The sequence below is a fragment of the Achroia grisella genome, unplaced genomic scaffold (genome assembly GCF_030625045.1).
Source record: "Achroia grisella isolate CSIRO2021 unplaced genomic scaffold, CSIRO_AGI_Agris_v1 utg551, whole genome shotgun sequence".
NCBI classification, from domain to species: Eukaryota; Metazoa; Arthropoda; class Insecta; order Lepidoptera; family Pyralidae; genus Achroia; species Achroia grisella.
In genome coordinates this window covers 580,878-599,988 of record NW_026712935.1, presented here as the reverse complement: position 1 = coordinate 599,988, position 19,111 = coordinate 580,878, and the positions used below count along the sequence as shown (strand labels likewise).

At 28.8% G+C, this 19,111-nt stretch overlaps 1 protein-coding gene across 1 annotated transcript in view; it reads left to right on the top strand.

The window, feature by feature from the left end:
- Positions 1–19,111, top strand: part of LOC131848343 (GTPase-activating Rap/Ran-GAP domain-like protein 3) — a 188,519-nt gene that overhangs the window by 130,963 nt on the left and 38,445 nt on the right. Inside the window, exon 3 of the mRNA XM_059198160.1 lies at positions 10,928–10,997. Coding sequence (XP_059054143.1) covers positions 10,928–10,997 — 70 coding nt within the window. The remainder of the gene's footprint in view (positions 1–10,927; positions 10,998–19,111) is intronic.

Below are 19,111 nucleotides of genomic sequence, written 5' to 3'. Positions count from 1 at the left end.
TCCAAGTTAAAGTTGATTGAAAATGGGCATCAAAAACTATTAAGAAAATTAATACTTTTATTTATATACCCGTTTATCACATTCGAGGCAGATATTTACACCTGGCTTAAGTCCAAATAGTTCTAGTTACACACACCCATACTCGTCACTAGATTTGATATATTTCATTGTCCAGTTGTGGATTATTGAAGTACATGTAGAAATTAGAGGAGAGATATCATTCCCAAAAATTGCGGCACTACTGCCGCACTATTGTCATACTCGAGCACTCTCTATTACTATTTGTACGACAAATAATAATAGGCATATGAAATATTTCGTTAAAAAAATATAATTTAGATATATAAAATATGTCTAAACTGGATATATGTATATTAAACAACTCCACAAATGTACAAAATCGATAAGGAAATATTATTATTGTTTACTTTTATATTCTATATTAGTCTGTGCACTAACAACAATACATTTTAAAACTTTTAAATGAATGTATTTAAAAGTTTAATGTTGTAAAATGTACATAAGTATTTCTATTATTTATACACATATATAGTATAGTAGAAACTCAGCTTAATTAGGCTCTCCGCTGTGTGAATTGTGTTCTGTTATTGTAGTTAGATTAGTTTAATTAATATTACTATATGATAAAAAAATCGAATGAAGAACATAAGGTTAGCATTTTTCCATAAGTATGCAGCGAGCGTCTTCTCTAATACATTTAGGGCACAATGTACTAGACCTAACATTTATCGCCGGCATGTCCCACTTTGCACATGCAACATGTAAATTGCGACCACCATGTCACCTGAATGTTTAAATAGCTCTGTGTGAACCAGCAATAAAGCTTACCCGCATATGAAATTTGTACTCGGTAAATTAATCACTAATCGGATGTAAACTACATGTTGTGAAACAAACCAATATAGGAAAAGAATTTGAATTACTGTTTGATGGTATTGTAAAATAATTAATACGGTTAGCTATTAATATTTAATATAATAAGGATAACAATGTCTAAACATCATATATTCATAATAGCTGTTCTAAAACATTACCATTTTTGTACCTATCTGCGTATATTAGATAAATTTGTACATATTTGTTAATTTTGACACGTTGCGTAGACTAACTTACAATAAAATTACTTAAAATTACAGGTTTTAATAATTTACAGATAATGATAAAATGATATTCAATGCTTATAAACTACATATTTATAAAACATATCTGCTATCTAAAAACTATTGAGTTATTTTCCGGCTTTTCTTTTCAGAATCTGTCAAGCGGCAATTGTAAATTTTACGAATTCAAATTCAAATAAAAAAAAATATACGCGCAATACAGACTGACATGTCAGAAAAAATAATGTTCAATTTTAAAAACTGAAAATTTGATACATTATTTGATACTTTTGTATTTGAAGTAAATATCAATAGATATCCAAAAAAGAGATTTCTGAAACTTTCAAAAGGATTTAAAGGATAACATGTTCTGCATGATTCTACATTGCTACACAGGTTCGTGTATTAAATCTGGAAATAAATTATTTATTGAAAATGTATTGTTTTATAAAGAGCTTGAATCTACGACTATCATTTCCTTTTATTTATTAATTAGGGTTTGTTTTAATAGAATTAACATGACTGTACTGTAACTTTAAATTGAGTTCCTTAATAGTGTGAAGTAACTATGCGTGTACTTTAATAATTGCTTAAGACAATCTGTGAAGTGATAATTATCATAGGTATATCGTGGACCGCCAGTTCTATACTATTAAAGCTCGTAATATAGTAGCTATCATTAGTTGTAGTAGAGATTGTAATAAAGTATTATAAATTGGTAGTAGTTAGTCCTAAAAGCACATTAAGTAAAACCATCACAAATTCGAAAGGAACGCTTTATCAGCTACATAGAAAGTAATATACATATTTTTTATATAGAATGCAGGATGCATTCAATAAAATACATCTCTAAAGGCCCGACAACGACGAGCATTTGATATTGCGCGGAATTTTTCTAATATTCATAAAGGCATGTGCGAGCATATCTCCAACAATCCTAGTCACAGAGATATTCAATCGTCTATGATCTCATTCATGTCTTAGGTGGCATTGGTCCCTGTATTTTGGTAATGAGGTAGAACAAGGTTGTAAACACCGTAATTATATTTACCTGACAATATTTTACCCATAATTAACTGTACAGAAAACTCATATACAAAAATTATTATAAGACTGATAACTAGCTTTTTGGGAAAATTCATTTTAGGGCCAGTTTGATATAATTAAATAATTTTCATAACTTACATAAATGAAAGTACTTCTACTAAAGTTACCGCTCTTAGTTAGTTTCTGTTATATCTATATCTATTATTTGAACTGCAGTTCATTTAATATAAGATATTAACTTCCTTTCTTACAAAAACAAATATCAATTACTGTTATTATCTATACTATTTTCACGATTGATAAAATCATAATACTATCTACATATGAAATTTAACATATAGTACATCATTCTTGGCATATTATAATTTTAATAATAATACTACTTTTTTAAACAACATTTGTAATCAGGGATCCATTTCCAAATATGAATACTGATAGAATTCATTGTTAATAGAAATAGAAAATGTTATTCATTACTTTTAATTTATCGACTCATTTATATAGACGTTCCAACAGAAGTATACTTACAAGGACACCGCACTATTTTCGTCAAGTGAAAAATAAAGGTGCTCCCGGGATATACTCTTGATTCCCACCCACGCCTCCAAAGTACCATTTATTGTAATAAACCACAATACAAATAAATACAGTATAGCTCGTTTATTGAATACAAAACATTGTTGATTCAATAATTGTCTGTTATATGTATAAAATAAAGTATAAAAATGCTTGTTTCTATTCGTGACTTTGTGAACGTGACTAGAATAATAATAGCCTATTATCTGCTGTAAAGGCCATCCGTTTAGGTGTCAAAAGAAACATCAAGTAGTATTAGTAAGGATATAATCATATAAATTCATATAATAATAAAGAGCTTTGAATATTTCACAAACTCTAGTCCCAAACTATTCTAGTAACAAAGCATACACTCACTAGACAACTGAATACTTGGCAAATAAAATATAAATACCTGTTAAAAATAAAATCCTATAAACAGACAGCCAGGGTACGAAGTATTGTGGTACGTGAGCCCCAAAATTACAATCATCGATATGTAAGTCGTGTGAACTAACTTCGCGCGTCATAAGAATTTTACTTAAAATATTAATCGTAGGTATATTTTTACAGCTCAGTCTAATGCTAAGGAAATTTTATAATAAGTTTTATGAAGAACTTTGTTAAGATTATATTAATAGTAAAACAAGTAAATTTTAACTGGTTTTATTCCAATGTAATATAAAATTCATATACCTACATAATTTATTTACATAATTACCATTAGAAAGTTTATTCGGAAAGTCAGGATAAATGATTTTGTTATAATTATTCAAAATTTAAATTAGATTGGCGTATACCTAATTTAAATTTTGTAAAGCCTGTATAAATCCTTTATTTTCATGTACACAACTTGTGAGTACCCACAAATTTGCATATTATTTGCTTTATTTATTTATTTACAATATTTAAACGACGTACATATCATGTTTTCCACTTAATCATCTTTTATTAACGTCTTCTATACGACTAGACATGTTAAAAATCCATATGCGCTCAATTTCCTTAGTCATCGAAACACGCCAAAGGAATGGGGGCAATAGCTGGCAATAAAATCGAGTGAGATTCAGGGATGACCTTTCTAAGTAGTGTATCAAATAAAGGTTCAGTCGTTTATTACTTGCAAATATGTATTTTCTAAGAATATAACTCTTTGACATTATTCCAAAGTAATATCGAACGTCTAATAATGACCCCTATTTATAACTGCATATAGAAAATGCCACTGGTAGGTATAGCGAATTTATTCTTGTTGAAGAACAGAGAAATTTATTTTTTCATTATCTAGGTAAATACCATAAAAAGGTAAATTAAATATTAAAAATATCTCAATACACCAAAGTGAAGATTGTATTACTAACTGTGTTCCTGACTCGATTAGTGCGATCACAATTCGACCAGAAATTCACAACTTAGATAGATATCGAGAATTAGTGTTATCTATTTGCGATTTCATCTACATACTTATTTATAAATCGCAATTAAAAATAACCCATAATCTTTTCGATCCTATATTTTACGAATATGTACGCCAAATACATACGATAGAGAAATTAAGACGTCAATAACTTAAATATAATTGCTTACTTTCACATTTCTTACAATCGTAAGGATAAACTTAAAATAATATATTCCCCAGTGATATTAGAAAGTTACTCGAAAGTTATATTATAACTCAAAGCGTTTGAGACAATAAAGGTATAATAAAATTGCTATTACCAACAGATGTTCACATAATTCTCCGGAAGACCTTTTGTTCTAGAAATTTCTACACCACTGATCTTAATAGCTACGTGAATCCTGGCCGGGAAATATTAATTTGGCGGCTTGTAGAATATAATATTCATGTCCATAGTGTGTGCGAATGAAATGTAAACTGGAATTAATTTATCAGTCTATGTGTAGAATATGTAGCAATAGAATATTATTTGTTTAATTTTATGCTCAAGTCACGTATTGAGTAAACATGATTTTAATCATTGTAGTTACGAAATAGTCGATATTTTCTAATTAGTAAAATATGAGGATATATTTAGTGATATAATATAATTATTGTGGTATTGGAGTAAGAAAATCTTTTGGTATATAGTGTTAGTTTTTATTTTATGTGAGGTTTTTATACAAATATTGATTCAATAATTGATATGCATAAATGTATGCTCAGATTTAGCGTCGATCGCAAATAATGGAATAAAGATAAACCAATGATGATGATTATTTTAAATATTAACTTATATTAACATATAACAAAACTAGGTCTATAGAAAATTAGAAAGATAACACACTGAGACAGAATAACGAGGTATAAAAAAATAGTGAAGCTGTCGGTTGAAGCTATGGTAGTTTAACGCTTGAAAGCTTGAGAGCTATTAGGTATTATAGAAAATGAAAAAGGTAGAAGAGGATTGGAAATATTCTAATCATGAGGATAATTGTAAAATGAAATAAACGTAATGTGCAAGATTATTTGAGAGAGATTTTTTAATAGTTTAAGGGTTTACAGTGTATTAGGCTTTCATAGATAATAATTTCTTAATGAGTTAAGCCCATTAAATTTTAATTTAGTACTTTGTGTTAAAATTTAATCAAAACAAAATTATAATGAAGTAATAGGTAGCCACTAAGTCTAAAATACAAAGCCGTCTGTTTATTGTCTAGGTTATTTATCTTCACCACTTGTGAGTGTGAGATATTTCCTTGTATTATTCAAGAAAAACAGGTGCCTTGGGATATGAATGTTCATAATTTTCTCTTCGTGCGTAAATATTGCGTCCTATCTTTGTCGGAAACAAAAGTTTAATTAAACTGCTGTCAATAATAATCACATTAGTTATTAGTTGTTAAAATTTAATGAACAATTTATGAATACATATAATATAAAAAATATTATTAGTATTTTTATAAGTATACATAATTTTTCAATTCATCAAAATTTACGTACAGTAAATACGCAGTTGAATCTAAACTCTCCTCTGTTTTAAATTAGGTTGAAATGAACCAGACTATATTCTTGCTCCTGGTCCTTAATGTATAATGAATGCCAACGAAGAAAACATAACATCGATACGTAATGGGATAAACACGGTTTGCAAAGTGTAAGCTTGCCCGATTGGAACAGTGCTCTTTAATAGACTTTCGCTGTACCAGCTTTATTATGATACTTAATAAACTTTCTAAAGAATAATAATATTCTTTAGAAGTATATAGGTGTATAATAATCCTCTTAAACAATTATTTACTAATTTTAGGTTTATTTCATTAGTGTTTAAACGAGACAGTCATTTTACATTTAGCTGCATATTTTTCAAATTTCTTAATACCTGCTTGTAGCAAATCAATCTACGATAGTTTATATTTTTTTATGGATAATAATGGAGTGGTAGACCTTAGATTTACACTAGCGAGGAGAGTGAAGAAGTGATGAAGTAGTGAAGAATATTAAGATGAGTATGAGGTCAGGCCATAGTGACTTTATCATTTCATTTTCCATGAAAGCCGCGCAGGAGTTCAACCCAACATGGTACATTGCTAGTAATGGATTATTAGTCCACATTACTAACAATCTCTTTCCCCCCCAGATAGTTTGTATGCTTAATTTTAATTTTATATCCTTAATTATAGCTAGCATCAACCACCATCTGCAACCTAACTATGGTTAATTACCTAACTATGGGTAATTAAAATCATTACCTATCATAATATAAAACTAAATTATTGTTCATTCTTTATCGCAGTTAATGTCTCTTTATAAAAGTGGTAGTGTTGACAACTCACAGACTAATAATTACTATTTCATTAACTTAAAATATTTTCACGTAGCAACCAGATAATAATGTGTATAATAAAGTTATTTTTAAGATTTATAACCCACCAACGAAATTACCCACAATTCAATATATAATTTGTATTTACCTTCATTATCTATGCTTATAAAATAGTAAAATTACTATGATTGGTTGCTTTATTGCGGTCCAATTTTACTTCAATACACAAATACCAAACTCATAACCTTAAGGTTGTTCTTATCTGCCAACAAAATGCCTACTGGCATGTCTATAACAATATACAAGTGGAAGCTACCACGACCCCACATTGAATTTGAGTGGCCAATGTCGAGAGCAGTACGGAATAAGGGCCTCGGTAAGCGATATTTCAAAAGTCGCCTCAAGAAAGTCACCGTGGAACAGAGCACTCCAAATCGTTGGAAATTTTACTACAATTCAAGCAGTTGAGTTAGACAAAATGATGTTTAGTTTTAACTTAAATATTTTCGAGAACTCTTGAGAAATTATATTAATGTTCTTAATTAACTTATATTAAAAATAATCAATTCTTCCAAAATTTTTGGAAATAAAATGTGAAAAGTTTGTCTGTATTAATAAAGACTATTTCAGTATATTAATTAAGAAGCAATGTTGAGAATATTTGTGCTTTATATTAGTCGTAATTATATTCTTTTATAAAACCTATATCTATTCTTGTTCTCTATATCTCTTGTTGTCTTTGTATTTTAGAAACAATACTTGTATTATACTTCTCATCTCTTTTAGTTTAAATGATAAACATTAATTCCTGACCTAATATACATTGATATTTCCATCATCAATTCTAATATTCCTAGTATTAGCTAATTGCAAGATGCTAATACATAAAACACTACCTGTATTACAATATAATAAATAAAAATGATAGTGCAATAATTTATTACTAACATATAAAACCCAGTAGCAAACATAAACTGGAAAGAAGGGAAAAAAATATTAATATAAAAAAATACGTTCATAAGTGGTTAAAACAGCCTGTGTAAGTTATTAGTATTAAAAACGGTTGATAAAAAATACATTCGAAATAAAATTGTCGTTGTTTCAAAAGTTAGTTGATAATATAGAACTCACTAAGTACAGTGTACACACATATTTATTGGTGCTCTTATATGTATAACATGTGAAAATGTAAAGGTCTTGACTACATAATAACAGGTCTAAAATTCCATTAACTACAAACACGCACTAATAGCATTCGTAACAAAAATAGAATTTTGAATCCAAACACCTTTCTATCAAATTAGCTTTCCACGTTCATTATACTTTCATTATTCGATTGGCTGGTCGTAATGGTTTTACACCCACCTCTTAGGTAAAATAAAAGCATTCATATGTGTAAATGAGATTCAGATGTATTTAATGAATTTTGGAACCGTAAATATTTTTGATTTCAAGTATTTAAATTTCGAAACTAAGGGCAGTTTGCTTTAAGAGATACAAAACTTATATTTAAATATTCCAATTTTATTCTATGTCAATTTTGTTGTAAGAAGCGTGTTTAATATGTTAGACACAAAATCGTCCGCGTTGTTAGCTCTATGTTACCTTTGTATATATTACTACCGCTAAGCAGTTGCTTTGTAAAATGTGTTATGTATTGAAAGGTGACATATGGCATTTAAATACAGGATACAGAGATATTACATATCAGTCCTCGGAAGTCAACGTATGGAAAATGTGAATGCGATGTGTGATGTTCAAATATATAGGCGATTGTTGCAACAGATTTCCAACAAGTGAGCTGTCAGCTAAAACTATAAAGATCCATTAGAACGCTATAGACTCATTTTAATAAATAATATCTAGTCAATAGAAAATAGACAAATGATTTGTAATTAACAAATGAAGTTCTCATTTGTTGTTAGTGATCTCAGCATAGAAACAGACCAAATTTATATACTCTTAGTGGAAGAGGCAGATTAAACTCCCTGGCAGTAGATTTAAGTTCGTTTGGGTCCAAGGGCTACCGAAAGCCACGTTAATTGTTAACGGCACAAGTACATTTAGATTAGTCTGAAGAGTATAAACTCCATTATATTTTAAAACGTTGTTAAATATAATATAATCTGGATGTTAATTTAAATTGTTTGTGATGTAAGAGACTGTACAGTCTATAAATACCTACCTGTATTGTATATATGTGTTTCATATTATTTTTAATAAACTTAGTTTATTTATTCATTACTAGTATAAAGTACATTTGTAGACATCTTCTATGGACGATAATCAAACTATAACCTATATTTTATAAATTAATGAATTAATAAAATGGTAGATTACATATAAACATTATTAATTAAAGGCGGTATTTTATTCTACCCATATTTCACACTGGCTGTGAAAATTTTATCTTAATTCTTTCAGCCGTTTTTAAGTGAAACATTATCACTTAAACAGAAATATCCGATTTAGAATATTGAAAGCGAAATTAGAGATTAATAATATTTCCTCTATGGTCTTTAGAACCACATGTATACAAATTAAATAGTTTTATAACAAAATCAATCTCAATATTCCATTTAGATAATATTTTTAGAAATTGATAAATGAATGTTTATAAAATTACTAATGAATAAAGTAAATACCATTTTCTAAATTAGTAAATTATTATTCTTTATATAAACAATTTCATTATCTTTATCTTACTGTTACTAAGTACCTAATTATCCGTATCTAAATACGACATAAATCTCATAGAATAGAATTGTTTTGCGAGTTGATATAGAGGAAGATTTATTATGAAGAAACCGTTCCGTGAAAAATGTTGTTATATGAGGTTAATATACGTGCGAGTAAAGCAAAAACGCTATTTTCTATATAAACCGAAAGTATTATTTTTATTTTATTGCCATATACGTTATTCAGTCACATACGATTTGTCATAACATCTAAATACTTATGCTTCTATAGAATACGAGTATATACACGTGTATAGTATTAGCAGAGGTTATTTTTAAAACAACATTATTGTGGAATCATCATATACCAGTATATAACATATATAAAGCTGTTCGAGTACGAGAAATTTATTGTAATGGTAAAACGCAGATTGTATATCTATATATTACTATTACTTTTATGGGGAAAATAATGTATAGTTAAAAAATACTTTGTCATGATGAACCACTAACGCCCTAGAAGGCTAAACGCTAAATTTAGAAGAATGAAATTTGGAACCTAGGTCAATTTATATACTCTTAAATATTTTCTTAGCACGTCACTAAATATGCTCCCAAATTAATAAAATTTAATAGAATAATATTTTTAGATATTTAATTAATGTTTATAGTTATTGGCGTCTGTATATAATTACAGTTATCGCACGGAATCAATTAACTGTACAGAATAATTACGTACGGTTTCTATTTTTTCTGAAACTTTCTAGCAAAAATTTAGTACAAAATACATTCAGAGAGTGTTTCTCAGCGGACGCCAAAGTTTTTTTAAAATTTTCAAACAATATGAGATCTTTTTCTTTAATGTCACTGAGTTCCAATAGCAGTCGTTATTAATTAAAAGCTACTACAATGAACATTTTTGGCTAAATAATATTTCTTTATAATTAAGATCTTAAGCCACATCGTGTTAACTGATGAAGCAACGCACACAACAATTTCCACATCCAATTACTTATTTGGAATACCAGTATTAAGATGGAGTCTCATCTTAAAAGCCCAAGACTCTATTCCTATTAATATTATCTTTGTCTTCTTGACTTGAATGGAATTGATCTATATTCAATTGGTAGTTAGTGTATTTGTAATACACAATTTATTGTTCGACTCGTTTCATGGTTATATTAACATTGGCTCGACGAATACTGAACACAAAGCATTACCAATATTTAGATACGTTCATTAGTCCTGTTACAGTTCACATAGTAACAGACAATCTTAATAAAAAAACTTAAACGTCCTTTCAATTACTATTTTTGTTAAATTACAAAAACTCGAATGTAGAGCATCAACAAAATAATTCAATAAAATAGGCTTATTAGACTTTCCAGGCTTTACTATAAAGGGTTAGTCAATTTACAATTACAATTATTACAGGGAGCGATAACAAGTTCTTTAATATTAGAAAATCAATAACGAAGTTTAATCACCATAAAGTTAGTATGAGAACAGATAATATAATGTATGTATAAATAATATGTGCTACAGATTTCGGTTACGGCATGTTCCAGCTAAGAAAAAGGCAATAAATATTTTTTGTTGTCAAAGTTTGCAATGAGCGAAATATTCTTGAAAATATATATGAAATATGTACATGTCTTTAAATGTGGATATCTTACGATTACTATGACGTCAACAGTTAACTACCCAATGTGGATTTACAGTAATGGAGGTACCTATATTCATGTAAGAATTTTGTTCACAGTTCATCAGCGAGCGAGCTGATCTCGAGACGTGGCGTATTCTCCCGAAGACAGTATGGATCCGTTGAACAGGTAATTAGCTATCAATAACGCCAAGTATTTATTTATAACTATTTTTATATGAATTAATGGTAAGCGAACTGGACTTAAACAGAGTTTCTAATATTACAAACTGCAGTACAACTCCCCTTATTCTTCTAATGCATTGCCATTTCAGAGGACAAAAATATTGTATCCTACTGGTAATTTCACTGTTATATTTCATCGTCGTACAAACAAGAATACAGTTAGCTTAGCAAGCTGCTTGTTCACATGTACAGGAGATTTTACATTTTACGGGGATTATATAGTCAGATAGATAGATTTGTATATTAATAATATAATAGCTAAACTAACTACTTATTGTAAGATAATATAAAATTGAGTAGGTTTTTGCACAGGGTTTTCGATTAATTTTCACGAAACCATAACGAATTGAGTAAGATGACGATACATTTAGATGTAAAACTAGATGGAAATCTATTCAGTCCTTTTTGTGGTTATCGCAAACACCCAAACAGACGCGGCGGGCTAGTTTGTTTTATAATATGTATAGATACAAAACTAGTTTTTTTTATCTCTCGCATACAGTACGGCCAGGTACGACCTATCTTTAACCCCTATAAATTCTGCCAAATCCTATTCCCAAATAAGCGTATCTTAGATACGCTTTTACGAGTACTTTTCGCAGAATTTATACGACTGCTAATTTATTTGTATTTAATTTCATTCCGAATTTCAAATATCAATTCGTTCTTTTTTTATATTATCTTACATTTCCATTAGCAATCCGAATTGAGATACACCTATTTCTTTCATTTCAATTTGAATTGGTCCCCTTTTAAGGTTAAAGCCAAACAAGTCTAATATGTTCCCTTTAGTGAACCACTAAAGGGAATAAATATAAAGAATCTTTATAGGATCAAACGGTTCATGTTTACGATTGATTTAATTGAATTTTTCTATAAGCATCCGTGAAATCGTCTAATAATTATCTATTGGTGATAATGTTAAAATTCAGTATTATTATATGAAATTTGTTACTATTTTTATTTATTTCTATTCTGATTCTACATTTTACTGAAACACAGATTTAATAGGAGTTAGTAATATGATAAATATAATTAACGAACATAATTGAAATCTCTCCTTTGCCATTTGTACTTACACAACTAATAAATATAAAAAGTCTAAAAATGTATTAGTAATTCCCCCTGTGTTGTTATGAGAATGCTCACAGTTGTCTGTGCATCTACTACCTCATATTCATATGTACACGTCATCGTAACATTCAGTCATGAAGAAACTGCAATTAATTTATTATAATGTATATCGTATTAATAATACTGATAATTATAACCCGGGACAATCCACACAGCACTATCTAGTTCCAAGCTAAGAGTTTATGTTATAGATACTAGACAACTTATATAAATCCTGAAACATTTTTTCTTGTTGTACCTACATATATAATATTCATAGATGTTTCTATACCTTATTTCTGTCTCCTACCAATACCAGCAATCATACTCATGAATACAAATGTTTGCACCATCTGAGGAATCTAATTTGTCACAAATTGTGATCATCTGAAAATAAAGCTGTGTGGTAAACGGCTAGACCACCGAGACCGTCATCCAATTAATTAGCAATTAGTTCCTGAAGACAAATTAAGTGGGATCAGTACAAATAAAAGCAAAATTATTCTCTCATTTGGCTTTTTAACGCTGTACCACAAACAATGGAACAATTATACGTATGCTAGTATTTTCCTGCTAGCAATCCATTTAAAATTGGGTTTTCATTACAAAAGCAACGCTAACGAACGCAAAAAAGTTTGAGTAGGTCCCTTGTTACTTCCGAGTCTTTGCAACTTGTAATAATTAATCTTCTCCATTCGGCAGAATGGGACCGTTTTTTGTACAATCATTTTAATTATGCAAGTGAAACAGAAGGCTCTTTTCCATATTTCCGAAACTATAATAGAAGTGTCAGTAATTAACAAGTAATAAAGCCTAAGAGGCTATTAACTCAAAAATAGCGTTATTCTAGGATATCCATATATATAGCTACTTAGCATTATTCACTATGATTATAAATACCACTTATAGATTGAAATAAAAGATATAAGTAATTAAAAAATAAATGTTTTTTTCCCGAATTTAATTAACTTTGTTTCGTTTCGTTAAACCTCTTAATTGTTATTCACCCCAGTTTACTCAAACAAAACTGGGCTTTTTTCTGTTTACTTAAACCATACGTATAAAACTAATTTCCGAGAAAAACGGAGCGACGATATTTGACTATCGAGATATACTAAGCTTTTAAAATACTAGAACTGAGGAAATTGGAATCTCTTCTAGCTTTGGGATGTTCATGAAAACATTATTTACCTCCAATTTCAATCCTACTTTGATAAGACTAGAAAACTAATATTATGCGGGATATTAAAAATGTACGTATATGATAGAATAGAATGTTTAGCTAAATTTAAAATAATACATATTACAAGCAATAAAGTGAACTATTCGCTCGCAGGCAAAATCAGTACATAGAACAATTTTAAAAATATATATATAAATATAAATTCATAAAATAGAGTTAAATTAAAAATAAAACACATTACAATAACAATAAAGTGAACTAACTTCGATTACAGGCCAAAACAATATATATGATGGTATAATTTGATTATGGAATAGAGACTAACATAGACTTATTGGTTGTTAAGAAAACTATCGCATTTTTATGTATCTTTTAGTTGTTGTAGAAACAACAACTACTAGAGGTGCGAGTGTTGCTCGCAGTTTGATTGTGATTTTATTTTATTAATATTCGTAATAATTATTAAATTCACATATTTATTCTTAAATAATGATATATCTTTTGGATTAGCGTATAAAATAGCCCAATATGTGCCTGGTACAACACTACATTCAATGACTCTTTATGATGCCAAAGACAGACACATATGTAGAAACATAATCGGAGGTAAGCTGATAGTGCTGAGCATGATGACCTACGACCTTCAATAAAGAGGAAAACGGCTTCAAAAGGAAGATATTACATTTTTGTTATTATATTATAACAACTTACTTACTAATTAAGTACACTATTTTCTGTGTAAATAATTGATTCTCATATTTTGTTATTACTACCCCCATATACAAATAATTATTACGTAATACATAAGAAAAATTGTTAATGTTACCCGTAATTGTATAATATGTTATATATATATATTTATATATATATATATATATATATATATATATGTATATATATATATATACATATATAACAAATTTCATCTAAATGACTCGGCTGACTCTCTCCTCAATAAGAACTAGAAATCTAAATTCGTTTTAATTAACGTTTTCTTGTAGACACAAAGCCGCGCAGTAGGGTGAAATATTTCTACAATTAATTAGTTTGATCTCGTTTTCGGACCATGATCCTAAAGAGCGAAAGAGTAAGAGCAGTGCCCGTTTATTTTTTTAGGACTTTTCCGAAATAATGATATTTAAATGTAACAATGAAAAGTTGAAATAAGTCGGCCGAAACAATAAAATTGATTGCTTGTTGAACTGTAGTTGTACATACCTATGTGAGTATAATAGATTGTTTTTATTATTAAGATTTTCTTCAGGAATATTATGTGAAATCTGTATGAAAACTAATACCGTATCCAAAAATATTATCTATAAAATTCCGACGCGTTTAAGTTTATACGTCCGTTCATTTTTACTCAATACAAAATAATTTTGAAATTAGCCCAATTCGGCGATCAAAAATGAACAACCTATAAGTATATTAAACAGTTATTCGTAATTTGTTTCACTTCAAATGTAGTTTAGTTGTTTTCAGCGTTAATTAACAACAAGCAAACTAAATTGAACTAAACTGCGGATAGACTGCTACATGCGAAACAACTTGATTAATGCTGTAAGCTGAGTTCGAAAAGTTTAAGTTATGTTAGTTGTTCAAGCAGGTAGTTGTATATTGTTAAGAGGTATTGATAATTCAGGTAAATAAGGAATGTTAATTACATTTCACTAGACGCGATGTTATAAATATGTTCTAATAATAAAATAATAAACTATTAAACAGATCACTAAATGTTTCGTCTTTAATCTAGGAAACACTATATTTTGAAGATAAAAGGTAGTAAATAAAACGAAAACACATTTTCACGGAATTTGATAATTCTTTAACTCCGAAGACATGACTCCTTTACTCGCTAGAACCACCTACATGTACCCATAAGATAGCGCCGAAGGTGAAACCTACAAAGAAATCAACATTCATAGAATAGTGGGGTGAAAAGATAATCCAGAAACATAAACCGGAGACTTGACGATCGCTTACTTCTTTAAGCTCTTCAACTTAGATCCACTATAGAAAAACTAAACACAAAAGAGACTCAAGGAATGACTGAAGATTTCAGTTATTATTAAATTAGTACTCCTACTATAAATCAAAATTATAGAAGTAGAATGAATGAGTCTATGTTGTTACCCATGGAATAAAAATAAATTGATATATTTCCCAACGTTTGGAATTACAAAACAACATACCGTCAAGACTGTTATTCCAGTTGAGATAGTCAGAGGCATTGTCAACTGTCCATGTTGTAGTAAACAACACTTAACATAGGTACCCGCATTTCGCTGTGTATATTTGAATCCAACATAAGCAAGGGAGCGAGCCTACTGCCTGTTGTTTTATTATTTGTTTGATGTTGTCGTCTCCTTAACCGGAGAGTATGTCAAAAATTTTAATTGGCACACAAAGTTTCTTTTGTACTTCGTTATAATTCAGTTTTGTAATCCTCTATCCCACGACGCAGTGTCACCTTATTTATTAATAAGGATATTACGATCCCCAAATATGAAATACTCCATTGATATCCATAGACGTAGAAGTACTATGTATGTCGTCAGTTACTGTTTTGTTTATCGTTGTATGACTGATTGTTTGCAATTGAGTATATATGCGAATAAAACATACTAACGCCGATTTAGTGTTAATTATCTTTGCGTGAACTGAGCTGTAAGGTTCGGTTATGATATGATGATTCAGTGGACACATTCAGTAAACACAATGCCAGTATGATGAGCGTACGTGATAACTGCCAGACAATAGGCATTATATTATACAGTGACCTCGAGGACGATTCAATATAATTTTAGATTGATTTACTATTAATTAAATTCATGTTATTAATATGTAGTTTTGTTATGTTATAACATTATTTATGCAATTGAAGTATATTTTAAATAAACAGGATACAGTAAAATTATACCAAAAGATGAGTTTCTTTTTTTCAAACCTCACACACTGCTTGTACGGTTTCCAACTATAAAACACTTAGCCTCTTAAGAAGTACTAAAAAATCTGTTAAAATATGAGATATTTACTCAATTTTCTCAACCTTATACATCATAGTATTACGACTAATTTTCGCAGGCTAATCTCATATTAATACAAGGATGCTCGTATGGTTGGTATCCCTATTCCTCAGTATATTATATAGATACAGTATCTATTCTGACAGTATCCACATATATCTCGGTAATTTAAAGCATATTTATATAGAAATCAGATCAAGGCTTTTACTCGTATGATACATAGTAATTATTCCGTTTTATGAGATTCTAGATATGATCTCGAATAAATAGCAAACGGAGGTTTAGAATTTTGAAGTTCTTACTTTTTAATTACTTTCATCTAATCGACCTTTATGATATTGGCAAGGTTTAATTAATGTTTTTAATTATCTAGTTGCTCTTACTTTTTTCTGTATAAATAACATGTAATATAGATACATTAAAATGTTGACTAATCATACTAATAACTTTCAGCACAGTAGGTATATGTTCAGATGCTCTAAAGGCGGAATATTCTTTTGCTGTCATGAAACCGAAATAAGACCGAGATTTGAGCCCCAAGTTTCGTTTTAGCAGTGTATCTTGCCTACTACGACGAAGATAGTAAGGCATTAAAATTAATGTAGGTTTTACTATTGCCTTTATTACCTATATTGTTATATTAATTTATCAATAATATAACATGTATTATTATTAATACGACATTTTTTTATTAATAAACACTACTATATTTTTTTGTGTATAGGTATACTATATTTTTTTTAAAGTTGCTTGATAAATAATTATGATGAGTACTATAATATATTCACTAAATTACAAATGTGCAACTACTTGTATTAAACTTTATATAAATAGCAAGAAGGTTTAATTTTATTACTCACCATCATTAACGGTATTAATTGTGTAAATGGGTTACGCAGACTTACGCAAAACATCTCTTGGACACATTCCGATGTTACCTTCGTGACGGTCACCATTGTCCCTGACACGGTCTTATTAGCGTGAAACGTGGCTTTGAATTTCCCTCACAGTGGAATAGGGTTAGACAAATTTAACCCTTCGCCCGCTTTATTTGATATACATGAAGATAAATTGTGAACAGCATGGAAGAATCCATCCCAGGCTTTCCTATAACATCCCCATAATGTAGTCGCATTTCTGTATTTTCCTTTCAAAACATCGTAACTCTTTGTGTAAATTCTATATGGCATATTATTTTCTTTTTCATATCAAATCTTTTGAAATATTCGAATTTTAATCCTACATATTTTTTTTTATTTGTAGATATCTAGTGTAATATGTAATATTATATTATATCTATGAATACGAATTATGTATAAGAAAACTAAAGTAATGAATACTTTAGTTTTCTTGTTCGAAAACTTCAGTACTATACACATGAATTTATTTTTAATAGGTAGATATTTTTTATTAGTTCAAAGATATTATATAGCAAACAAAATATTTCTATCAATATATTATATTTATTATAGACACTTTCTTTACTAAATAAATATTTCTGTTCGTACTCGTACGAGTGTACTTGTAAGGTACTTACTTATCACAATAGGTTACGGTCATTAGGTGAGTTTAACTAATTACGGAACAAAGTGTCTACCCACGCAACAACTAATATTGATTTAGTAATCAATTGTAATTTATTGTAAGTAAAATATTTTAAAACGATATAAATATTACCTACGTCAATATAACAATCAGCAATGGCAAACAAATTGGATTGTTTGGTGTTGTTGATTGCTAAATATAGATATTATTATAATGTAATTATTGTAATGGCTTGTACAATTATTGTTTTAAATGAAACTGTACATTTCAGAATGTATTTTTTATCAGACAAATGTTTCAAAAATTTTTTTTATGCTGAATAATATAAATCTATAAATAATCGACTCAATTGTGGCAAAGCTTTCAAGAATACCAGTATATATACAATTGATGTTTCTATAATTTTCTGTATATACTATACATATATTATAGTTTTAATAATTTAATTAGTATAGTTGTTAATCCCTACAAAATATTTTTTACTTACTGAAAAGGAATATACATACGTAAGGTAATATTAAAAAATAAGTAGATGTATAAATATTTAATTATTATTTTAACAATCTACAGAGAATTATTTGTATTATTCTTTTATTTGTGGTATTGCTACATATTAATTTGTTACAAGCAAAATAACATTTATTGCACTAATTAAGTAAAAAAATTTAAGAGTAATTTTTGCACCTTACTCGTTCAAATTCATGATAAAAATTTTCATATTGGTAAAATTTATCTACCGTACTATATATACTGTACAGTGTACAGTTATCTAATATAGTACAGATATATATCAGTGCCTCAAGCCCCAACACTAAAAGGCAAAAGCTGGTGTAGGAGATAATAGCCGTAATAAGTCTGGCTAATACCCGCACCTTTATTAAAAGGGCTTACTTCATTCTATGTACCATAAATACCGTAATTCACTATAATGAAAGCAAGGAGTATGAGTATTCGTCTTTTTATGAGAAATCATCTTTTTAAGGTTACTTATATAGTGAATTACTATGTATAATGTACCCAATTTAATTCCCAAAGAGAACAAAATAAGATCTTAGAAATGCACGTATTTTACCACCCCAGCTCCTCGCAAGTACAAGTACAGTCATATTCTAAACAATGACAAACAAAACAATAAAAAAATCTCATCACAGCCTCTCCCTAAATGTATATGTATATACTTAGCGTACATAT